At 46.8% G+C, this 25,818-nt stretch overlaps 1 protein-coding gene across 1 annotated transcript in view; it reads left to right on the top strand.

Moving 5' to 3' along the window:
- The first annotated feature begins 758 nt into the window (after positions 1–758).
- Positions 759–25,818, top strand: part of LOC129860034 (Krueppel-like factor 5) — a 36,538-nt gene continuing 11,478 nt past the window's right edge. Inside the window, exons 1-3 of the mRNA XM_055930360.1 lie at positions 759–1,338; positions 7,029–8,115; positions 16,555–16,614. Of these exons, the coding sequence (XP_055786335.1) occupies positions 1,153–1,338; positions 7,029–8,115; positions 16,555–16,614 (1,333 nt within the window). The 5' untranslated portion in view covers positions 759–1,152. The remainder of the gene's footprint in view (positions 1,339–7,028; positions 8,116–16,554; positions 16,615–25,818) is intronic.

The raw sequence follows: 25,818 nt of genomic DNA, 5'->3' as shown, positions 1-25,818 counted from the left end.
CCCTGGGCAACAGGTTTATCACCCTGGGCAACGGGTTTATCACCCTGGTCAGCGGTTCCATCACCCTGGTCAACGGGATTATCACCCTGGTCTGCAGGTTTATCACCCTGGTCGGCAGGTTTATCACCCTGGTCAATGGGTTCCATCACCCTGGTCAGCGGGTTTATCACCCTGGGCAACGGGTTTATCACCCTGGGCAACGGGTCTATCACCCTGGTCAGCGGTTCCATCACCCTGGGCAGCGGTTCCATCACCCTGGTCGGCGGGTTTATCACCCTGGTCAACGGTTCCATCACCCTGGTCGGCGGGTTTATCACCCTGGTCTGCCACTCACTTTCTGAACTAGTTCTAGTTTTGTCAATGAAACTTGAAAATACCTTCAATACAAAAAAATATGTTTGACGTAAACTTCTGGGAAGAATCATTCAGAATATGAATAATTAAAGGGAATGTTTACTCTGTTGAGCCCTGAAAAGAAACGTGCCGACTATAGTTTAATATTCCCGGTCGAGGCACATTCCGCAGAATGTACATACATGTGATAAATAAAAAGGATTTTATTTGGTGTTGATAGAAAATGTTCTAGAAGTACTGGGGAACCCCGGTGAAATAAGGCAGGTCAAAGCTTGAGAATACGAAACGTGGTGAGTAAAAGGATAATATCGAGCGTTCCTTGGTATGTGTGTAACCTCGCTACATATTTAGTAAACCGGGCTTTTAGGGAGAGAAGCCCTCTGTGAAAGGGTTCTCGGTGCTGGGGAGCTGTTTACTGTTGTTGTACAAAGGCTTTTGACGGTGTATGAGACGTTCTGTTCTGTCTTATTTGTTGGCCACGCCCTGCCTTCTTTTTTGAAACACTAAACCGACTGAACCTGCCCCACGCCCGCCTTGCTTCCTCTCATCGCATGAGTTGACATGGATAGAAAAGAGCAGAAGCTTTGAACTATCCCAACAGACTCCAGTCCTACCGAACGGAGACAAGTAGAGTGGATAACCCAGTCAAGACGAGATAGCTAACTAGACTAAACACAGACTTGAATACATCGCTACAGTCAGTCCTCTCATGCACCGTCCCGTTTCATCTGTCGTTATTGTTATATGATTATTATTGCGGCCGTTCGCACCTTGTTATTCCGGGAGGAGTAAATCTATATGGCCGCGACGCTGATCACGATGAGCGCTGGGACCGGGACCGGGCCAGGGCAGGACGAGATGTTCTACACCCTACTCAAGCCCATGCTGTCGGAAGGCTTCCCGACCGAGGAGTCGGCTCTGTACGGCTTCGATACTAAGAACGTACTGACGGAAAGGAGTGGACACAGTGACTACACGCACCAGGTAATGTAGTTTCATTCAGTGGATTTCTCCCCGGTGTAGGCTATTCTTTAGCTCAGAATGGGCGAGGTTGGTAGCATGTTGCGAGCACTAAGGCTGCCTGTTTTTCTGTGATAGGGGAATTCTATAGTATTATTTTTTTTTAAATGTAGAAGAGATTGACGCTTTAATTGTGCGTAATAATAATGTCTCCTGCTCGTAAATATTTTATCATTCGACGTGTAGGCCTATGGGTCGGGACACAGCAGGAAGATTACATGATTGAGAACGAGAGACATTGTCGGGGAGGCAGGTAGCCTAGTGGTTAGAGTGTTGGACTAGTAACTGAAAGGTTGCGAATCCCAGAGTTGACAAGGTAAAAATCTGTCATTTTGCCCCTGAACAAGGCAGTTAAACCCACTGTCATTGAAAATAAGAATTTGCTCTTAACTGACTTGCATAGTTTAATAAAATTTAAAAAAAAATAGCAGACGCATTTAGCGCATAGTTCATTGGAACTGGTAGGACAGGCAGCTAGGACAGGCAGCTATGCCAGACAGTGCCAGTTGCTCACACGCTCACAATTGGTTTCTTGGCTACCATTCCCATCAACAACTGACTCTGTCCGACTCCATCTACTCTCTAACGCACGGTGCGGATCCCGGACCCAACCCGATATAGTAGGTAGAAACTTCCCAGCAATGTCGACAGACAGCCCCGACCGCCTTAATCGGAACACTTGTGACAGATATACATGACCAGTTAACAGCTGGACGATCTAAACGACAGAAATAGAAAAGCTTTTCCTTCAGCCAGCAAGCCATTGCGGAACAGAACAGAGCAGTTACTTTGCGGGACATCGGGAAGTACCAATAGGGAGGGTGTTTTCCTTCCCAATGTCCACTAACCATTTCCTCCATTAGTTGGATCATCTTTTAATGAGTTATTTATGTGCACCTTAAGAGTTAATTAAGAGTGTGTTTTTGTCCTGAGCAGAAGGAATGGAGAGAGTCAGGTTCATTCCTTCATCATGACCACCTGTCAGTAGGCTGCTGTCCCAAATGGCACCCTATTCCCTATGTAGTGCACTACTTTTATCTGAAGTTAATGGCACCCTATTCCCTATGTAGTGCACTACTTTTAACCGAAGTTAATGGCACCCTATTCCCTATGTAGTGCACTACTTTTAACTGAAGTTAATTGCACCCTATTCCCTATGTAGTGCACTACTTTTAACCGAAGTTAAAGGCACCCTATTTCCTATGTAGTGCACTACTTTTAACCAAAGTTAAAGGCACCCTATTCCCTATGTAGTGCACTACTTTTAACCGAAGTTAAAGGCACCCTATTTCCTATGTAGTGCACTACTTTTAATCCCAGCCCTATGAGGGTGCCGTTTGGGAAGCAGATAGTGCCTGTTTAAAGCCCTCTGGTCTGGTTGGTGTGAGTACAGTTTACAGCTGAGGGGGGAATGTAGCAGCAGCTCACTGAAGGCTACTTGATAAATGTTTGACTGGTGACTCTGTCTCTGTCTGTCCTATCAAACATTACTACCGGACTCCTCATCCCACTGGCCACCACATAGTTTCAGCATGAAACATGTCAAACACTGGTTCTGAACTCTTAAATGGACAATACAGATGTAGTATCTTAATTTGATCACTCTTTTCTTGCGGAGAATTTGAACTCTGCATCGAAAACTCATACTAACACACGATTTATATTTAACAGTATTGTACTTTTCGTGTAGTCTACTTTCGGGGCCAGCTTAATAGCCCTGTCGACCGATCAAGTAACGTTATGGACTAAACGTTCAGATCCTATTGCTGCAGGATTATTTCGCTGTGACGACAATATAGGTCAAATTAAGATCCTACATCTGTATGAGGTTTGAAATGATAGATGAAGTTGTTGGTACCGCTCCACAAAAAAGGAAGAATTCACAATTTTCTCTGAAATACTTTTACTAGTTTCAAATTCATTGGTATCCGCCATTTTTTTATTCCATATTTAATAGAAATCATCTTTTTATTTTATTTTTTTATTCAACATAATATTGTAAATAATAAAATGACATAGACACAGATGATGGGACTCTTATTAAGCTAATATTTTGTGGCACAAACCCTTCAGAGGTTATCACTGCAATCAAACGTTTTCTGTAGCTCTCAATGAGACTTCTGCACCTGGTAACAGGTAGTTTGGCCCCCTGGGTGACTTCTGCACCTGTTAACAGGTAGTTTGGCCCCCTCTTCCTGAACAAACTGCTCCAGCTGTCTCAGGTTTGATGGGTGACTTCTGCACCTGTTAACAGGTAGTTTGGCCCACTGGGTGACTTCTGCACCTGTTAACAGGTAGTTTGGCCCCCTCTTCCTGAACAAACTGCTCCAGCTGTCTCAGGTTTGTTGGGTGACTTCTGCACCTGTTAACAGGTAGTTTGGCCCCCTCTTCCTGAACAAACTGCTCCAGCTGTCTCAGGTTTAATGGGTAACTTCTCCAGACTGTAAGATTCAGCTCTTCCCATAGATGTTCGATAGGATTCAGATCAGGTCACATTCGAAGGCCACTTCAGAATAATCCAACGTTTTGTTCTTGTCCATTCTATGGGTGTTTAGCTGTGTGTTTTGGGTCGTTATCCTGTTGGAGGAAACCATAACCTGTGACCGAGACAGAGCTGTCTGACACGTTTCTCTCCAGAACACCTTGATAGTCTGGAGATTTAATTTGTGCCCTGAACAGATTCAAGGCGCCCTGTGCCAAGCGCAGCACAGCTAGCCCCATAGCGCAGCACAGCTAGCCCCATAGCGCAGCACAGCTAGCCCCATAGTGCAGCACAGCTAGCCCCATAGTGCAGCACAGCTAGCCCCATAGCGCAGCACAGCTAGCCCCATAGCGCAGCCCAGCTAGCCCCATAGCGCAGCCCAGCTAGCCCCATAGCGCAGCCCAGCTAGCCCCATAGCGCAGCACAGCTAGCCCCATAGCGCAGCACAGCTAGCCCCAAAACATAACTCAGCCTCCTCCATGTTTCACTGTAGGAAGTTGTGTTCGTTTCTTTGGAAACTTAATTTCTTCGTCTGTGAACATAGAGATTTATTTATTTTTTATTTCACCTTTATTTAACCAGGTAGGCTAGTTGAGAACAAGTTCTCATTTGCAACTGCGACCTGGCCAAGATAAAGCATAGCAGTGTGAACAGACAACAACACAGAGTTACACATGGAGTAAACAATAAACAAGTCAATAACATGGTAGAAAAAAAGAGAATCTATATACAATGTGTGCAAAAGGCATGAGGTAGGCAATAAATCGAATAATTACAATTTAGCAGATGACGTGACTTGCCAAAAAGCTACAGTTTTGACTCATCTTTCCAAAGAACATTTCTCCCAGAAGGATTGTGGCTTGTCAATATGCATTTTTGCAAATTCCAGTCTGGCTTTTTTGTTGTTGAAGTTCTTCTTTCACAAGTGGAGTCCTCCTGAGTCTTCTTCTATGGAACCCACTTTTGCTCTGGAGTCCTCCTGCGTCTTCTTCTATGGAACCCACTTTCGCTCTGGAGTCCTCCTGCGTCTTCTTCTATGGAACCCACTTTTGCTCTGGAGTCCTCCTGCGTCTTCTTCTATGGAACCCACTTTTGCTCTGGAGTCCTCCTGCGTCTTCTTCTATGGAACCCACTTTCGCTCTGGAGTCCTCCTGCGTCTTCTTCTATGGAACCCACTTTCGCTCTGGAGTCCTCCTGCGTCTTCTTCTATGGAACCCACCTTTGCTCTGGAGTCCTCCTGCGTCTTCTTCTATGGAACCCACTTTCGCTCTGGAGTCCTCCTGCGTCTTCTTCTATGGAACCCACTTTCGCTCTGGAGTCCTCCTGCGTCTTCTTCTATGGAACCCACTTTCGCTCTGGAGTCCTCCTGCGTCTTCTTCTATGGAAGCCACTTTCGATCAAAAGAGCGAAACCCCCTTGGAGTTCAGCTTGTATCTCTTTGGCAGTTATCCTTGGTTCTTCTTCTACCATTCACACTATCCTTCTGTTCAATCTGGGGTCGATGTTCCTCTTGCGGACGCGCCCAGGGAGGTTGGATATAGTTCCACGGACCTGAAACTTCTTCTTAAATAATATTTTCAAACTGTTGTTACAGGAAACATCAAGCTGCTTGGAAGATGATCTTGTAGCCTTTACCTCTACCTTTACCTCTACCTTTACCTTTACCTCTACCTTTACCTCTACCTTTACCTCTACCTTTACCTCTACCTCTACCTCTACCTCTACCTTTACCTCTACCTCTACCTTTACCTCTACCTCTACCTCTACCTTTACCTCTACCTTTACCCCTACCTTTACCCCTACCTTTACCTCTACCTTTACCTCTACCTTTACCTTTTACCGTTTACCTCTACCTTTTACCTCTACCTTTACCTCTACCTTTTACCTCTACTTCTCCCTCTCCCTTTACCTTTTACCTTTTACTTTTACCTCTATCTTTTACCTCTACCTCTACCTTTACCTCTACCTTTACCTCTACCCCTACCTCTACCTTTACCTCTACCTTTACCTCTACCTTTACCCCTACCTCTACCCCTACCTTTACCTCTACCTCTACCTCTACCTTTACCTCTACCTTTACCTCTACCTTTACCTCTACCTTTACCTCTACTTTTACCTTTTACCTTTTACCTTTTACCTTTTACCTTTTACCTTTTACCTTTTACCTTTACCTTTACCACGCTTGTCTATTATTGTCTTTCTGATCTCCTCAGACAAATCTCTCCTTTGCTGTCTCTGGTCCATGTTCAGTGTGGTGCACACAATGATACCAAACAGCACAGTGACTACTTTTCTCCATCTAAATAGGCTGAATGACTGATTACAAAGATTGAAGACGTGTGTGTAATACTAATTAAAGAAACAAATTAGTTTGAACTATCACTATAATCCAATTATTTATTATCTTTTCTAAAGGGGTACCAACAAATGTGTCCAGGACATTTTTAGAATATATTTGTAGAATAAGCAATAATTAATCTCTTTTTCATAGCTTCTTTGCTTTATTCTGACACACACCAAAGGCATGCAAGTATACATGATAAAATAGCTTTTAATTTCATCACTTTTCAGGGGGAATGAAGCGTTATTTCAATGAGCTGTAAGGGTACCAACACATTTGAACACGTCTGTAAATGATTGAAGTTAATGTAGATTCCTTAACGTATTCTTCCTGTCCAAAATGCAGCTGTTGATGATACTGATTTGTATCAACTTGATGATCAAAGATGTCAGCAAAAATAAATTAAAAGATTGTTTCTCTTAAGTTAATTAAAACAAAATCAATTAAAGGATTGTTTCACTATCAAGTTAATTAAAACAAAATCAATTAAAGGATTGTTTCACTATCAAGTTAATTAAAACAAAATCAATTAAAAGATTGTTTCACTATCAAGTTAATTAAAACAAAATCAATTAAAGGATTGTTTCACTATCAAGTTAATTAAAACAAAATCAATTAAAGGATTGTTTCACTATCAAGTTAATTAAAACAAAATCAATTAAAGGATTGTTTCACTATCAAGTTAATTAAAACAAAGTGAAATACAAAAAAAAACTAAAACATCTTTGATTATTTTTTTTATAACATTCCATTTACATCCAAAATAGAGATTTGGTTCAGAATGAATAACGAGCCAACCGTTTTAAGCCTGTCTTCTTCTTCTCTCCTCAGACAGGGAAGAGTGAGCTGGATAAGTATCTCTCCCCCCAGACGCCGCTCCTTATGCCCCATCCGGACCCTCCAGAGCAGAACAAGTCTCGGCGGGACAGTGCCTCTGTGATGGATCACTTCTTTAGCGACGACCAGGGTGGATCTCCTTACAGCATCAACATGAACGTCTTCCTACCCGACCTGGCCTACCTGAGGATGGGCTTGTGTCGGCCGGCACGCCCAGGGCCTGGAGGTAACGCTGGAGGCATGGGCCAGCAGGTCAAAACAGAACCTCCCGCCTCCTCTCCCTTCGTCCATCCTCACCCTCACTGCCCCAGCAGTAGCGTCCACGGTAACAGCATCAGCCTTTCCACGGTAACGTCGGTGTCTTCTTCTTCGTTACCAGAGTTCACTAGCGTGTTCAGCCCGTCGGGTGGCGGTGACCCGACCTCTGACGCCGTGGCAACGGGCGGTTCTGTTTACGTGAAGGAGGAGCTGGGGTCGTTCAATCTGCCTCACGACGACTCTCTGTTCCAGCTGCTCTCTGCAGAGCTGGACTCCGCCCCTCTCGCGCCCATGCATCACCACGGCAACAATGCTCATCACCGGGCGGGGCAGCATCACGGAGGTTCCGGTCCCTCGCCCATCATGCACACCTTCCACGACCTACACTTAGCCGCCCAGGCCCAGCAGCAACACCAACAACTACAGACTGCCAAGTCAAGCTACTGTGGTGGGCTGCACAGTGTGGGAGGGGCCTACCCTCACCCTCACTTCCTCCAGCAGCCCCAGCACCATCAGGCCAAGGCCCCCTACCTGCCCCCCTCTCCTCCCAGCTCAGAGCCCAGCTCCCCAGATCGCCAGAAGGACCTCCTTCAGAACCTCTCCCCTCCCCCTTCCTATGCCGCCACTATCGCCTCCAAGCTGGGAGTCAGCGTCTCCCCCAGTCTTTCCCCCACCGGTGTGGCTCGGCCCCCAGCCTCAAGTCTAACTCAAGCCCCAGGCTCCGGCCCAGCTCCAAGCCTGAACCAGTCCATGCAGGTCCGCTACAACCGCAGGACCAACCCAGACCTGGAGAAGAGGAGGATACACCACTGTGACTTCCCAGGTCAGGACTCCTCCCTCTCTCCTTCCTCCCTCCAGGTCAGGACTCCTCCCTCCCTCCCTCCAGGTCAGGACTCCTCCCTCCCTCCCTCCAGGTCAGGACTCCTCCCTCCCTCCCCCCAGGTCAGGACTCCTCCCTCCCTCCCCCCAGGTCAGGACTCCTCCCTCCCTCCCCCCAGGTCAGGACTCCTCCCTCCCTCCCTCCAGGTCAGGACTCCTCCCTCCCTCCCTCCAGGTCAGGACTCCTCCCTCCCTCCCTCCAGGTCAGGACTCCTCCCTCCCTCCAGGTCAGGACTCCTCCCTCCCTCCCTCCAGGTCAGGACTCCTCCCTCCCTCCCTCCAGGTCAGGTCTCCTCCCTCCCTCCCTCCAGGTCAGGACTCCTCCCTCCCTCCCTCCAGGTCAGGACTCCTCCCTCCCTCCCTCCAGGTCAGGACTCCTCCCTCCCTCCCTCCAGGTCAGGACTCCTCCCTCCCTCCCTCCAGGTCAGGACTCCCTCCCTCCCTCCAGGTCAGGACTCCCTCCCTCCCTCCAGGTCAGGACTCCTCCCTCCATCCCTCCCTCCCTCCCTCCAGGTCAGGACTCCTCCCTCCATCCCTCCCTCCCTCCCTCCAGGTCAGGACTCCTCCCTCCCTCCCTCCCTCCCTCCAGGTCAGGACTCCCTCCCTCCCTCCAGGTCAGGACTCCCTCCCTCCCTCCAGGTCAGGACTCCCTCCCTCCCTCCAGGTCAGGACTCCCTCCCTCCCTCCAGGTCAGGACTCCCTCCCTCCCTCCCTCCCTCCAGGTCAGGACTCCTCCCTCCCTCCCTCCCTCCCTCCAGGTCAGGACTCCTCCCTCCCTTTTTGCTTGTTCCTAGCTCACATGCAATACGTTGTTTACCATCAATTAGCTCAGTGTCTATAGGTCTGTAGTGTCCTGTGTTATGGGTGGTGGTCTGACTCAGTGTCTGTAGTGTCCTGTGTTATGGGTGGTGGTCTGACTCAGTGTCTATAGTGTCCTGTGTTATGGGTGGTGGTCTGACTCAGTGTCTATAGTGTCCTGTGTTATGGGTGGTGGTCTGACTCAATGTCTATAGTGTCCTGTGTTATGGGTGGTGGTCTGACTCAGTGTCTATAGGTCTGTAGTGTCCTGTGTTAGGGGTGGTGGTCTGACTCAGTGTCTATAGTGTCCTGTGTTATGGGTGGTGGTCTGACTCAGTGTCTGTAGTGTCCTGTGTTAGGGGTGGTGGTCTGACTCAGTGTCTTTAGTGTCCTGTGTTATGGGTGGTGGTCTGACTCAGTGTCTATAGGTCTGTAGTGTCCTGTGTTATGGGTGGTGGTCTGATTAGCTCAGTGTCTGTAGTGTCCTGTGTTATGGGTGGTGGTCTGATTAGCTCAGTGTCTATAGTGTCCTGTGTTATGGGTGGTGGTCTGATTAGCTCAGTGTCTATAGTGTCCTGTGTTATGGGTGGTGGTCTGACTCAGTGTCTGTAGTGTCCTGTGTTATGGGTGGTGGTCTGACTCAGTGTCTATAGTGTCCTGTGTTATGGGTGGTGGTCTGACTCAGTGACTGTAGTGTCCTGTGTTATGGGTGGTGGTCTGACTCAGTGACTGTAGTGTCCTGTGTTATGGGTGGTGGTCTGACTCAGTGTCTGTAGTGTCCTGTGTTATGGGTGGTGGTCTGATTAGCTCAGTGTCTGTAGTGTCCTGTGTTATGGGTGGTGGTCTGACTCAGTGTCTGTAGTGTCCTGTGTTATGGGTGGTGGTCTGATTAGCTCAGTGTCTGTAGTGTCCTGTGTTATGGGTGGTGGTCTGACTCAGTGTCTGTAGTGTCCTGTGTTATGGGTGGTGGTCTGACTCAGTGACTGTAGTGTCCTGTGTTATGGGTGGTGGTCTGACTCAGTGTCTGTAGTGTCCTGTGTTATGGGTGGTGGTCTGACTCAGTGACTTTCAGTAAACATTACTATTCTCTGTGTGTGTTGCCTCTGAATGATGTGACGTTGAATAATTCAGTAATCGACAGCAGGCTTTTAGCCAGCTCTAGTATGTGTCCCAAATGGCACCCTATTCCCTACGTAGTGCCCTCATTGTGACCAGAACACTGGTCAAAAGTAGTGCACTACATAGGGAATAGGGTGTCGTTTTGAAAGCAAGCTCTAGAGATCTGTCAGAGAGACACAGAAAATGGACGACCAAGACAGATTGTTATTGGTTGCATCAAACTGACAGTGTATCACAGCTAGAAAAACACACCAGACTGACACACACACACACACACACACACACACACACACACACACACACACACACACACACACACACACACACACACACACACACACACACACACACATAAACAAACTCCTCTTCGGCTAATATAATACTAATGTACTCCTATATGTCAGCAGCTCTCTCACTAATGTTCGATGATGTCAGATAGCCTCTGGGATTGGAGGGTTACTAAACTCCTCAGCATGTCTTGACTGGCGTGTTGTAAATGGGTGCAGAACTCAGAGAGACGGTGTTGTAGAGCAGGGAGACGGTGTCGCAGAACTCAGGGAGACGGTGTCGCAGAACTCAGGGAGACGGTGTCGTAGAACTCATAGAGACGGTGTCGTAGAACTCAGGGAGACGGTGTCGTAGAACTCAGGGAGACGGTGTCGTAGAACTCAGGGAGACGGTGTCGTAGAACTCAGGGAGACGGTGTCGTAGAACTCAGGGAGACGGTGTCGTAGAACTCAGGGAGACGGTGTCGTAGAACTCAGGGAGACGGTGTCGTGAACTCAGGGAGACGGTGTCGCAGAACTCAGGGAGACGGTGTCGCAGAACTCAGGGAGACGGTGTCGCAGAACTCAGGGAGACGGTGTCGCAGAACTCAGGGAGACGGTGTCGCAGAACTCAGGGAGACGGTGTCGCAGAACTCAGGAAACGGTGTCGCAGAACTCAGGGAGACGGTGTCGCAGAACTCAGGGAGACGGTGTCGTAGAGCAGGGAGACGGTGTCGCAGAACTCATAGAGACGGTGTCGCAGAACTCATGGAGACGGTGTCGCAGAACTCAGGGAGACGGTGTCGCAGAACTCAGGGAGACGGTGTCGCAGAACTCAGGGAGACGGTGTCGCAGAACTCAGGGAGACGGTGTCGCAGAACTCAGGGAGACGGTGTCGCAGAACTCAGGGAGACGGTGTCGCAGAACTCAGGGAGACGGTGTCGCAGAACTCAGGGAGACGGTGTCGCAGAACTCAGGGAGACGGTGTCGCAGAACTCAGGGAGACGGTGTCGCAGAACTCAGGGAGACGGTGTCGCAGAACTCAGGGAGACGGTGTCGCAGAACTCAGGGAGACGGTGTCGCAGAACTCAGGGAGACGGTGTCGCAGAACTCAGGGAGACGGTGTCGCAGAACTCAGGGAGACGGTGTCGCAGAACTCAGGGAGACGGTGTCGCAGAACTCAGGGAGACGGTGTCGCAGAACTCAGGGAGACGGTGTCGCAGAACTCAGGGAGACGGTGTCGCAGAACTCAGGGAGACGGTGTCGCAGAACTCAGGGAGACGGTGTCGCAGAACAGGGAGACGGTGTCGCAGAACAGGGAGACGGTGTCGCAGAACAGGGAGACGGTGTCGCAGAACAGGGAGACGGTGTCGTAGAACTCAGGGAGACGGTGTCGTAGAACTCAGGGAGACGGTGTCGCAGAACTCAGGGAGACGGTGTCGCAGAACTCAGGGAGACGGGGTCGCAGAACTCAGGGAGACGGGGTCGCAGAACTCAGGGAGACGGGGTCGCAGAACTCAGGGAGACGGTGTCGCAGAACTCAGGGAGACGGTGTCGCAGAACTCAGGGAGACGGTGTCGCAGAACTCAGGGAGACGGTGTCGCAGAACTCAGGGAGACGGTGTCGCAGAACTCAGGGAGACGGTGTCGCAGAACTCAGGGAGACGGTGTCGCAGAACTCAGGGAGACGGTGTCGCAGAACTCAGGGAGACGGTGTCGCAGAACTCAGGGAGACGGTGTCGCAGAACTCAGGGAGACGGTGTCGCAGAACAGGGAGACGGTGTCGCAGAACAGGGAGACGGTGTCGCAGAACAGGGAGACGGTGTCGCAGAACAGGGAGACGGTGTCGTAGAACTCAGGGAGACGGTGTCGTAGAACTCAGGGAGACGGTGTCGCAGAACTCAGGGAGACGGTGTCGCAGAACTCAGGGAGACGGGGTCGCAGAACTCAGGGAGACGGGGTCGCAGAACTCAGGGAGACGGGGTCGCAGAACTCAGGGAGACGGGGTCGCAGAACTCAGGGAGACGGTGTCGCAGAACTCAGGGAGACGGTGTCGCAGAACTCAGGGAGACGGTGTCGCAGAACTCAGGGAGACGGTGTCGCAGAACTCAGGGAGACGGTGTCGCAGAACTCAGGGAGACGGTGTCGCAGAACTCAGGGAGACGGTGTCGCAGAACTCAGGGAGACGGTGTCGCAGAACTCAGGGAGACGGTGTCTTCGGAAAGTTTTCAGACCCCTTGACTTTTTCCACATTTTGTTACATTAGTCTTATTCTGAAATGGATTAAATAGTTATTCCCCTTCATCAATCTACACACAATACCCCATAATGACATCACAATACCCCATAATGACAAAGCAAAAACAGGTTTAGACATTTTTTGCTAATTTATTAAAAATTAAAAACGATCTACTCTTTACCTCTTAATGACAGAGAACACAGGTTCTTAGAAACGTCTGCTAATTTAAAAACAGAAATACATTATTTACATAAGTATTCAGACCCTTTGCTATGACACTCTAAATTGAGCTCAGGTGCATCCTGTTTCCATTGATCATCCTTGAGACGTTCCTAAAACTTGATTGGAGTCCACCTGTGCTAAATCCAATTGATTGGACATGATTTGGAAAAGCACACACCTGTCTATATAAGGTCTTACGGTTGACAGTGCATATCAGAGCAAAAACCAAGCCATGAGGTCGAAGGAATTGTCCGTAGAGCTCTGAGACAGGATTGTGTCGAGGCACAGATCTGGGGAAGGGTACCAAAACATTTCTGCAGTATTGAAGGTCCCCAAGAACACAGTGGCCTCCATCATTCTTAAATGGAAGACGTTTGGAACCACCAAAACTCTTCCTAGAGCTGGACGCCCGGCCAAACTGAGCAATCGGGGGAGAAGGGCCTTGGTCAGGGCACCCTCTGACAGAGCTCTAGAGTTCCTCTGTAGAGAAAGGAGAACCTTCCAGAAGGACAACCATCTCTACAGCACTCCACCAATCAGGCCTTTATGGTAGAGTGGCCAGACGGAAGCCACTCCTCAGTAAAAGGCACTTGACAGCCCGCTTAGAGTTTGCCAAAAGGCACCTAGAGACTCTCAGACCATGAGAAACAAGATTCTCTGGTCTGATGAAACCAAGATTAAACTCTTTGTCCTGAATGCCAAGCGTCACGCCTGGAGGAAACCTGGCACCATCCCTACGGTGAATCATGGTGGTTGTGGCAGCATCATGTTTAGGGGGATGTTTTTCAGCGGCAGGGACTGGGAGACTAGTCAGGATCGAGGCAAAGGTGAACGGAGCAAAGTACAGAGAGATCCTTGATGAAAACCTGCTCCAGAGCGCTCAGGACCTCAGACTGGGTCGAAGCTTCACCTTCCAACAGGACAACGACCCTGAGCACACAGCCAAGACAACGCAGGAGTGGCTTCGGGACAAGTCTCAATGTCCTTGAGTGGCCCAGCCGGAGCCCGGACTTGAACCCGATCTAACATCTCTGGAGAGACCTGAAAATAGCTGTGCAGCAACACTCCCCATCCAACCTGACAGAGCTTAAGAGGATCTGCAGAGAAGAATGGGAGAAACTCCCTAAATACAGGTCTGCCAAGGTAGTAGCGTCAGACCCAAGAAGACTCAAGGCTGTAATCACTGCCTTAGATGCTTCAACAAAGTACTGAGTAAAGGGTCTGAATACTTATGTAAATGTCCTATTTCTTTTATTTTTTATAAATTAGTAAAAATTTCAAAACTTGTTTTTGCTTTGTCATTATGGGGTGTGTACATTGAGGATTTAAACATATATATATTAGAATGAGGCATTATGGGGTGTGTACATTGAGGATTTAAACATATATATATATATTAGAATGAGGCATTATGGGGTGTGTACATTGAGGATTTAAACATATATATATATATATATATATATATTAGAATGAGGCATTATGGGGTGTGTACATTGAGGATTTAAACATATATATATATTAGAATGAGGCATTATGGGGTGTGTACATTGAGGATTTAAACATATATATTTATATTTTAGAATGAGGCTGTAACGTAATAACGTGGGAAAAGGTGTCTGAATACTTTCAGAATCCACAGATATATAGTATAGTAGAACAGCAGAATCCATAGATATATAGTATAGTAGAACAGCAGAATCCATAGATATATAGTATAGTAGAACAGCAGAATCCATAGATATATAGTATAGTAGAACAGCAGAATCCATAGATATATAGTATAGTAGAACAGCAGAATCCATAGATATATAGTATAGTAGAACAGCAGAATCCATAGATATATAGTATAGTAGAACAGCAGAATCCATAGATATATAGTATAGTAGAACAGCAGAATCCATAGATATATAGTATAGTAGAACAGCAGAATCCATAGATATATTGTATGGTAGAACAGCAGAATCCATAGATGTATAGTAGAACAGCAGAATCCATAGATGTATAGTAGAACAGCAGAATCCATAGATGTATAGTATAGTAGAACAGCAGAATCCACAGATATATAGTATAGTAGAACAGCAGAATCCACAGATATATAGTATAGTAGAACAGCAGAATCCATAGATATATAGTATAGTAGAACAGCAGAATCTATAGATATATAGTATAGTAGAACAGCAGAATCCATAGATATATAGTATAGTAGAACAGCAGAATCCATAGATATATAGTATAGTAGAACAGCAGAATCCATAGATATATAGTATAGTAGAACAGCAGAATCCATAGATATATAGTATAGTAGAACAGCAGAATCCACAGATATATAGTATAGTAGAACAGCAGAATCCATAGATATATAGTATTGTAGAACAGCAGAATCCATAGATGTATAGTAGAACAGCAGAATCCACAGATATATATATAGTATAGTAGAACAGCAGAATCCATAGATATATAGTATAGTAGAACAGCAGAATCCATAGATATATAGTAAAGTAGAACAGCAGAATCCATAGATATATAGTATAGTAGAACAGCAGAATCCATAGATATATAGTATAGTAGAACAGCAGAATCCATAGATATATAGTATAGTAGAACAGCAGAATCCATAGATATATAGTATAGTAGAACAGCAGAATCCACAGATATATAGTATAGTAGAACAGCAGAATCCACAGATATATAGTATAGTAGAACAGCAGAATCCATATATATATAGTATAGTAGAACAGCAGAATCCGTAGATGTATAGTAGAACAGCAGAATCCATAGATGTATTGTAGAACAGATAAATATTATTGTAGAACAGCAGAATCCATAGATATATAGTATTGTAGAACATCATTCCATTGAGAGATAGTATTGTAGAACACATACTGTAGATAGAATCGCAGGACAGCGGAATCCATAGACAGATCGTATTGTGGGTCAAAGGGCTCGTATTGTGGGTCAGAGGGCTCGTAATTGTGGGTCAGAGGGCTCGTAATTGTGGGTCAGAGGGCTCGTATTGTGGGTCAGAGGGCTCGTATTGCGGGTCAGAGGGCTCGTATTGCGGGTCAGAGGGCTCGTATTGCGGGTCAAAGGGCTCGTATTGCGGGTCAGAGGGCTCGTATTGCGGGTCAGAGGGCTCGTAATTGCGGGTCAGCGGGCTCGTAATTGCGGGTCAGAGGGCTCGTAATTGCGGGTCAGAGGGCTCGTAATTGCGGACCAGCGGGCTCGTAATTGCGGACCAGCGGGCTCGTAATTGCGGGTCAGCGGGCTCGTAATTGCGGGTCAGCGGGCTCGTAATTGCGGGTCAGCGGGCTCGTAATTGCGGGTCAGCGGGCTCGTAATTGCGGGTCAGAGGGCTCGTAATTGCGGGTCAGAGGGCTCGTAATTGCGGGTCAGAGGGCTCGTAATTGCGGGTCAGAGGGCTCGTAATTGCGGGTCAGAGGGCTCGTAATTGCGGGTCAGAGGGCTCGTAATTGCGGGTCAGAGGGCTCGTAATTGCGGGTCAGAGGGCTCGTAATTGCGGGTCAGAGGGCTCGTAATTGCGGACCAGCGGGCTCGTAATTGCGGACCAGCGGGCTCGTAATTGCGGGTCAGAGGGCTCGTAATTGCGGGTCAGAGGGCTCGTAATTGCGGGTCAGAACATTTGATGTATGTTGTGCATATTCCTGAACTTGTGCCTTTTTTTTAAAATAATCCTGATCATATCGTCTTCTTCTTCTTCTTCTCTGTGTGTTGTTTTCCAGGATGTAAGAAAGTGTACACCAAGTCTTCCCATCTGAAAGCCCACCTGAGGACCCACACCGGTAAGAGCTTCTCTCTTTGGAATTAACCGTGTTTTTAAAAAAAAGACCTCGTTATTTAAGGCGGGTGGACGGACGTCGGCCTCTTTTATTTTTGGTCGTTCCTCGTGGTGTTGCTAGGCAGGAGCGTGGTGTTGGCATGCGCCACGCATTCAGTACTTGCATGCTGCTTTGGGGGGGGGGGGGGGGGGGGGAGTTATCCTGTCTCCGCCCGCCCTCGATATGCCGTTCCATTAAACAGGCGGATAAGTTGACAACACTTCACAATTCTTCCGCTCTGTGTCAGCAGGAGTTCTAGAATATTGAGGAGTTCTAGAATGTTTCAGGAATTCTAGAACGTTTTCATCTGTAAGGGTTGAGGGGGGGGGGGCTTTCTGTGAGGGTTGAGGGGGGGGGCTTTCTGTGAGGGTTGAGGGGGGGTGCTTTCTGTGAGGGTTGAGGTGGGGGCTTTCAACACTGCGGTAGTTCCTGGTCTGCTGCCTGGTTAACTCTGGGGATAAGGGATATTCTGGGGAGGGGGGGGGGGAATCAACACTGCGGTAGTTCCTGGCTGCTGCGTGGTTAACTCTGGGGATAAGGGATATTCTGGGGGGGGGGGGGGGTCAGTCATATCAGATAGAAGTCATATCAGATAGAAGAACACAGTGCAGTTGAATGTCCCCAGATAGGGGGGGTCCAAGACTGGACTAATATATCTGGTGTCAACATTTGACATGTTCTCTTCTCTCTCTCTTCCTGTTACTGCCTTCCCTCAACCAATCACGTGTCTTTAGACAGCAGATAGAAAGCAGAAAGGGCTTCTACAGACACCCAGTTTAAATCTCCAAACGGCAAGCGATGCAGGTGTAGAAGCATGGGGGGGGGCTAAGCCAAACTCCCCTAGAAAGGCAAGGAACCTAGGAAGAAACCTAGAGAGGAACCAGGCTCTGAGGGGTGGGCCAGTCCTCTTCTGGCTGAGCCGGGTGGAGATTATAAGAGTACATGGCCATTTAAGGCCAGATTGTTCTTCAAAATGTTCGTAGATGACCAGCAGGGTCAAATAATAATCACAGTGGGTGTAGAGGGTGCAAGAGGAGTAAATTCAGAGTTAGAGACAGCAGGTGCGGTAGAGAGAATTGATAACAGCAGGTCTGGGACAAGGTAGCACGTCCGGTGAACAGGTCAGGGTTCGATAGCCGCAGGCAGAACAGTTGAAACTAGAGCCGCAGCACGACCAGGTGGACTGGGGACAGCAAGGAGTCATCAGGCCAGGTAGTCCTGAGGCATGGTATCTCTCTCTCACATACTCACTCACTCACTCACTCACTCACTCACTCACTCACTCACTCACTCACACACACACACTCAGAGAGAGTAATAGGAGATAAGCCATGTAAACAAAGACCTGTGGTTTAGGTGTGGTCCTCCAGGAAGTCAGAAACATATTCCTGTGGAAATGTCTCCATATTCCTCGTCTAGTACTTTGATCAGGGAAACACATCCACTTATCGTCCAATAGGTTGTAGTGGTTATTAAATCTCTCTCTAGGAGAGGACGTATCTGTGGTCCAATAGGTTGTAGTGGTTATTAAATCTCTCTCTAGGAGAGGACGTATCTGTGGGGTCCAATAGGTTGTAGTGGTTATTAAATCTCTCTCTAGGAGAGGACGTATCTGTGGTCCAATAGGTTGTAGTGGTTATTAAATCTCTCTCTAGGAGAGGACGTATCTGTGGGGTCCAATAGGTTGTAGTGGTTATTAAATCTCTCTCTCTAGGAGAGGACGTATCTGTGGGGTCCAATAGGTTGTAGTGGTTATTAAATCTCTCTCTAGGAGAGGACGTATCTGTGGTCCAATAGGTTGTAGTGGTTATTAAATCTCTCTCTCTCTAGGAGAGGACGTATCTGTGTGGTCCAATAGGTTGTAGTGGTTATTAAATCTCTCTCTAGGAGAGGACGTATCTGTGTGGTCCAATAGGTTGTAGTGGTTATTAAATCTCTCTCTAGGAGAGGACGTATCTGTGGTCCAATAGGTTGTAGTGGTTATTAAATCTCTCTCTCTAGGAGAGGACGTATCTGTGGTCCAATAGGTTGTAGTGGTTATTAAATCTCTCTCTAGGAGAGGACGTATCTGTGGGGTCCAATAGGTTGTAGTGGTTATTAAATCTCTCTCTAGGAGAGGACGTATCTGTGGTCCAATAGGTTGTAGTGGTTATTAAATCTCTCTCTAGGAGAGGACGTATCTGTGGTCCAATAGGTTGTAGTGGTTATTAAATCTCTCTCTAGGAGAGGACGTATCTGTGTGGTCCAATAGGTTGTAGTGGTTATTAAATCTCTCTCTAGGAGAGGACGTATCTGTGGTCCAATAGGTTGTAGTGGTTATTAAATCTCTCTCTAGGAGAGGACGTATCTGTGTGGTCCAATAGGTTGTAGTGGTTATTAAATCTCTCTCTAGGAGAGGACGTATCTGTGGGGTCCAATAGGTTGTAGTGGTTATTAAATCTCTCTCTAGGAGAGGACGTATCTGTGGGGTCCAATAGGTTGTAGTGGTTATTAAATCTCTCTCTCTAGGAGAGGACGTATCTGTGGTCCAATAGGTTGTAGTGGTTATTAAATCTCTCTCTCTAAGAGAGGACGTATCTGTGGTCCAATAGGTTGTAGTGGTTATTAAATCTCTCTCTAGGAGAGGACGTATCTGTGGTCCAATAGGTTGTAGTGGTTATTAAATCTCTCTCTAGGAGAGGACGTATCTGTGGTCCAATAGGTTGTAGTGGTTATTAAATCTCTCTCTAGGAGAGGACGTATCTGTGGTCCAATAGGTTGTAGTGGTTATTAAATCTCTCTCTAGGAGAGGACGTATCTGTGGTCCAATAGGTTGTAGTGGTTATTAAATCTCTCTCTAGGAGAGGACGTATCTGTGGTCCAATAGGTTGTAGTGGTTATTAAATCTCTCTCTCTAGGAGAGGACGTATCTGTGGTCCAATAGGTTGTAGTGGTTATTAAATCTCTCTCTAGGAGAGGACGTATCTGTGGTCCAATAGGTTGTAGTGGTTATTAAATCTCTCTCTAGGAGAGGACGTATCTGTCTGGTCCAATAGGTTGTAGTGGTTATTAAATCTCTCTCTAGGAGAGGACGTATCTGTGGTCCAATAGGTTGTAGTGGTTATTAAATCTCTCTCTCTAGGAGAGGACGTATCTGTGGTCCAATAGGTTGTAGTGGTTATTAAATCTCTCTCTCTAGGAGAGGACGTATCTGTGGTCCAATAGGTTGTAGTGGTTATTAAATCTCTCTCTCTAGGAGAGGACGTATCTGTGGTCCAATAGGTTGTAGTGGTTATTAAATCTCTCTCTAGGAGAGGACGTATCTGTGTGGTCCAATAGGTTGTAGTGGTTATTAAATCTCTCTCTAGGAGAGGACGTATCTGTGGTCCAATAGGTTGTAGTGGTTATTAAATCTCTCTCTAGGAGAGGACGTATCTGTGGTCCAATAGGTTGTAGTGGTTATTAAATCTCTCTCTAGGAGAGGACGTATCTGTGGTCCAATAGGTTGTAGTGGTTATTAAATCTCTCTCTAGGAGAGGACGTATCTGTGGTCCAATAGGTTGTAGTGGTTATTAAATCTCTCTCTAAGAGAGGACGTATCTGTGGTCCAATAGGTTGTAGTGGTTATTAAATCTCTCTCTAGGAGAGGACGTATCTGTGGTCCAATAGGTTGTAGTGGTTATTAAATCTCTCTCTAGGAGAGGACGTATCTGTGTGGTCCAATAGGTTGTAGTGGTTATTAAATCTCTCTCTAGGAGAGGACGTATCTGTGTGGTCCAATAGGTTGTAGTGGTTATTAAATCTCTCTCTAGGAGAGGACGTATCTGTGGTCCAATAGGTTGTAGTGGTTATTAAATCTCTCTCTAGGAGAGGACGTATCTGTGTGGTCCAATAGGTTGTAGTGGTTATTAAATCTCTCTCTAGGAGAGGACGTATCTGTGGTCCAATAGGTTGTAGTGGTTATTAAATCTCTCTCTAGGAGAGGACGTATCTGTGGTCCAATAGGTTGTAGTGGTTATTAAATCTCTCTCTAGGAGAGGACGTATCTGTGGTCCAATAGGTTGTAGTGGTTATTAAATCTCTCTCTAGGAGAGGACGTATCTGTGGTCCAATAGGTTGTAGTGGTTATTAAATCTCTCTCTCTAGGAGAGGACGTATCTGTGGTCCAATAGGTTGTAGTGGTTATTAAATCTCTCTCTAGGAGAGGACGTATCTGTGTGGTCCAATAGGTTGTAGTGGTTATTAAATCTCTCTCTAGGAGAGGACGTATCTGTGGTCCAATAGGTTGTAGTGGTTATTAAATCTCTCTCTAGGAGAGGACGTATCTGTGGTCCAATAGGTTGTAGTGGTTATTAAATCTCTCTCTAGGAGAGGACGTATCTGTGGTCCAATAGGTTGTAGTGGTTATTAAATCTCTCTCTAGGAGAGGACGTATCTGTGAGGTCCAATAGGTTGTAGTGGTTATTAAATCTCTCTCTAGGAGAGGACGTATCTGTGTGGTCCAATAGGTTGTAGTGGTTATTAAATCTCTCTCTGCTCCAACAATCTGGATAACGGATGCTGTTAAAGAGATGAAACGAGGGCTTCCTACGGAGGTGAATGAGAGGCATTAGGAAGTGTGTGTGTGACTGAAGGGCCTTGACTATGGAGCAGGTTAATCATTTGAGGTGAACTCAGTCCACCTGTCTCTGAGGAGGTGAGAAGTGGAGCAGTCCACCTGTCTCTGAGGGGGAGGAGTGGAGCAGTCCACCTGTCTCTGAGGGGGAGGGGTGGAGCAGTCCACCTGTCTCTGAGGGGGAGGAGTGGAGCAGTCCACCTGTCTCTGATGAGGGGGGGGAGCAGTCCACCTGTCTCTGAGGAGGGGGGGGAGCAGTCCACCTGTCTCTGAGGAGGAGGGGGAGGAGTGGAGCAGTCCACCTGTCTCTGAGGAGGGGGAGGAGTGGAGCAGTCCACCTGTCTCTGAGGAGGGGGGGGAGCAGTCCACCTGTCTCTGAGGAGTTGGAGGAGTGGAGCAGTCCACCTGTCTCTGAGGAGGGGGAGGAGTGGAGCAGTCCACCTGTCTCTGAGGAGGAGGGGGGAGGAGTGGAGCAGTCCACCTGTCTCTGAGGAGGGGGAGGAGTGGAGCAGTCCACCTGTCTCTGAGGAGGGGTGGAGCAGTCCACCTGTCTCTGAGGGGGGGGGGAGCAGTCCACCTGTCTCTGAGGAGGGGTGGAGCAGTCCACCTGTCTCTGAGGAGGGGGAGGAGTGGAGCAGTCCACCTGTCTCTGAGGAGGGGGGAGGAGTGGAGCAGTCCACCTGTCTCTGAGGAGGGGGAGGAGTGGAGCAGTCCACCTGTCTCTGAGGAGGAGTGGAGCAGTCCACCTGTCTCTGAGGAGGGGTGGAGCAGTCCACCTGTCTCTGAGGAGGGGGGGGAGCCTTGAGGGTGGTGTCTCTAACACACACAACTCTACCAGTCCAGACATGTCTGCCACTGCGTACCTCTCTCGCTCCCTGCCCCCTCGTTGGGATGGGGGGGGGGGGGGGGGGGCGCGGTCTTCACCCCTACACACTCCCACAACCCCTCCACCTACCCGGAGTTGGTATCTCCCATAGAGATGGCTCTTTTCACTTCAACTGGTTTCTCACAGAGCCATATATATATATATATATATATATATAAATATACTGTATTCTGAAAGTTTTCAGACTCCTTCTCTTTTTCCACATTTTGTTACGTTACAGCCTTATTTTACAATTGATTAAATAGTTTTTTCCCCCCCCTCATCAAATCTACCCATAATATCCCATAATGACAAAAACAAGTTTTAGAAATTATTGCAGATGTATTGAAAAATATATATAATTCATATTTACATAAGTATTCAGACTCTTTATTCAGTACTTTGTAGAAGCACCTTTGGCAGCGATTTCTGCCTCGAGTCTTCTTGGGTATGACGCTACACGCCCGGCACACAGTCTCCTCTGAACAGCTGATGTTGAGATGTGTCTGTTACTTGAACTCTGTGAAGCATTTATTTGGGTTGCAATTTTGGGATTTCATAGCGATTATGGTTTTTGCGACTGCACTTGAAGAAACTTTCAAAGTTCTTGAAACGTTCCGTATTGACTGACCTTCATGTCTTAAAGTAATGATGTTTATTTGAGATGTTCTTGCCATAATATGGACTTGGTCTTTAACCAAATAACCAATCTTCTGTATACCACCCCTTACCTTGTCACAACACAACTGATTGGCTCAAATGCATTAAGAAGGAAAGAAATTCCACAAATGTACTTTTAACAAAGCACGCCTGTTAATTGAAATGCATTCCAGGTGACTATCTCATAAAGCTAGTTGAGAGAATGCCAAGAGTGTGCAAAGCTGTCATCAAGGCAAAGGGTGGCTACTTTGAAGAATCTCAAATCTAAAATATATTTTGATTTGTTGAACACTTTTTTGGTTACTACATGATTCCATATGTGTCATTTCATAGTTTTGAAGTCTTCACTATTATTCTACAATGTAGAAAATAGTACAAATAAAGAAAAACCCTTGAATGAGGTGGTGTCATATTGCCAAAGCTTTCTTTGGAGATTTACAATATTAACATAATAATCAATATTGTCAACGGGACAACAGTAACAACAATAACCAAGTGTCAAAATAACCAGACATTTAACAATAAACATACAGTAGAGGACATGTGCAGGTTGATTGGTCTGTCAGACACTGTCCCTCAACTTATGGCAGGCAGCAATGTAGTGCGCTGCCAACCCACAGCTCTCTGCGTCCTCCCCCAACAGGACGGGTAGCCTATCCTCATCAGAGAGGTCTTTGAAACCTTGGTTTTCAAATAAGGTTTTCAAATTTGGGGAAATGACACTCTCTAATTGTTTTATATTTTTGACATTTTGTCAGGAAATGCAGCTCCGTCTCAGGTTCTGCTGTTGTGCAGTGGTTGCACAGCCTTTCCTCTACAGGGAGCCAGGTTTTCCTGTGTCTACCCTTCTCAATGGCAAGGCTGTGCTCACTGAGCCTGTACTTTGTCAAGGTTTTTCTACGGTTTTGATCAGTAACCATGGTCAAATAGTTAGCCACGGTGTACTGTCGATTTAGGGCCAGATAGCACTGCATTTTGCTCTGTGCTTGTGCTTGTGTTTCCCAATAAGTAATGTGGTTTTGTTTTGAATGTGTTGTAATTTGGTTTATTCTGATTGATTGGATATTCTGGTCCTGAGGCTTCAGTGTAGAACAGGTTTGTGAACTCCAGGACCTGCTGGATTAGGGGACTCTTTTCTTTGTTCAGCTCTTGGCATATATATATATATATATATATATATATATATATATATATTCACACAGTTGAAGTCAGAAGTTTACATACACCTTAGCCGAATACATTTAAACTCAGTTTTTCACAATTCCTGACATTTTAATCCTAGTAAAAATTCCTTGTTTTAGGTCAGTTAGGATCACCACTTTATTTTAAGAATGTGAAATGTCAGAATAATAGTAGCGAGAATGATTTATTTCAGCTTTTATTTCATTCATCACATTCCCAGTGGGTCAGAAGTTGACATACACTGAATTAGTATTTGGTAGCATTGCCTTTAAATTGTTTAACTTGGGTCAAACGTTTCGGGTAGCCTTCCACAAGCATCCCACAATAAGTTGGGTGAATTTTGGCCCATTCCTCCTGACAGAGCTGGTGTAACTGTCAGGTTTGTTGGCCTCCTTGCTCGTACACGCCTTTTTCAGTTCTGCCCACAAATTTTCTATAGGATTGAGGTCAAGGCTTTGTGATGGCCACTCCAAAACCTTGACTAAGTTGTCCTTAAGCCATTTTGCCACAACTTTGGAAGTATGCTTGGGGTCATTGTCTATTTGGAAGACTCATTTGCGACCAAGCTGATGTCTTGCTTCAATATATCCTCATAATTGTCCTCCCTCATGATGCCATCTATTTTGTGAAGTGCACTATCCCCTCCTGCAGCAAAGCACCCCCACAATTGTCCCATGATGTCAAGCTAAGAGGTATTGAGTTTGAAGGTAGGCCTTGAAATACATCCACAGGTACACCTCCAATTGACTCAAATGACGTCAATTAGCCTATCAGAAGCTTCTAAAGCCATGACATTTTCTGGAATTTTCCAAGCTGTTTAAAGGCACAGTCAACTTAGTGTAGGTAAACTTCTATAACAGCCTCCACTCTTCTGGGAAGTCATTAATATGGAGTTGGACCCCCCTTTGCTGCTATAACAGCCTCCACTCTTCAGGGAAGTCATTAATATGGAGTTGGTCCCCCCTTTGCTGCTATAACAGCCTCCACTCTTCAGGGAAGTCATTAATATGGAGTTGGTCCTCCCCTTTGCTGCTATAACAGCCTCCACTCTTCTGGGAAGTCATTAATATGGAGCTGGTCCCCCTTTTGCTGCTATAACAGCCTCCACTCTTTAGGGAAGGCATTAATATGGAGTTGGTCCCCCCCTTTGCTGCTATAACAGCCTCCACTCTTCAGGGAAGTCATTAATATGGAGTTGGACCCCTCCTTTGCTGCTATAACAGCCTCCACTCTTCAGGGAAGTCATTAATATGGAGTTGGTCCCCCCTTTGCTGCTACAACAGCCTCCACTCTTCAGGGAAGTCATTAATATGGAGTTGGTCCCCCCCTTTGCTGCTATAACAGCCTCCACTCTTCAGGGAAGTCATTAATATGGAGTTGGTCCCCCCCTTTGCTGCTATAACAGCCTCCACTCTTCTGGGAAGTCATTCATATGGAGTTGATCCCCCCTTTGCTGCTATAACAGCCTCCACTCTTCAGGGAAGTCATTAATATGGAGTTGGTCCCCCCCCTTTGCTGCTATAACAGCCTCCACTCTTCAGGGAAGTCATTAATATGGAGTTGGTCCCCCCTTTGCTGCTATAACAGCCTCCACTCTTCAGGGAAGTCATTAATATGGAGTTGATCCCCCCCCTTTGCTGCTATAACAGCCTCCACTCTTCAGGGAAGTCATTAATATGGAGTTGATCCCCCCCTTTGCTGCTATAACAGCCTCCACTCTTCAGGGAAGTCATTAATATGGAGTTGATCCCCCCCCTTTGCTGCTATAACAGCCTCCACTCTTCAGGGAAGTCATTAATATGGAGTTGGACCCCCCTTTGCTGCTATAACAGCCTCCACTCTTCAGGGAAGTCATTAATATGGAGTT

The sequence above is a fragment of the Salvelinus fontinalis genome, chromosome 7 (genome assembly GCF_029448725.1).
Source record: "Salvelinus fontinalis isolate EN_2023a chromosome 7, ASM2944872v1, whole genome shotgun sequence".
Classification (NCBI taxonomy): Eukaryota; Metazoa; Chordata; class Actinopteri; order Salmoniformes; family Salmonidae; genus Salvelinus; species Salvelinus fontinalis.
The sequence above is the reverse complement of the archived record's forward strand: the minus strand, read 5'-3'. Positions and strand labels throughout refer to the sequence as shown.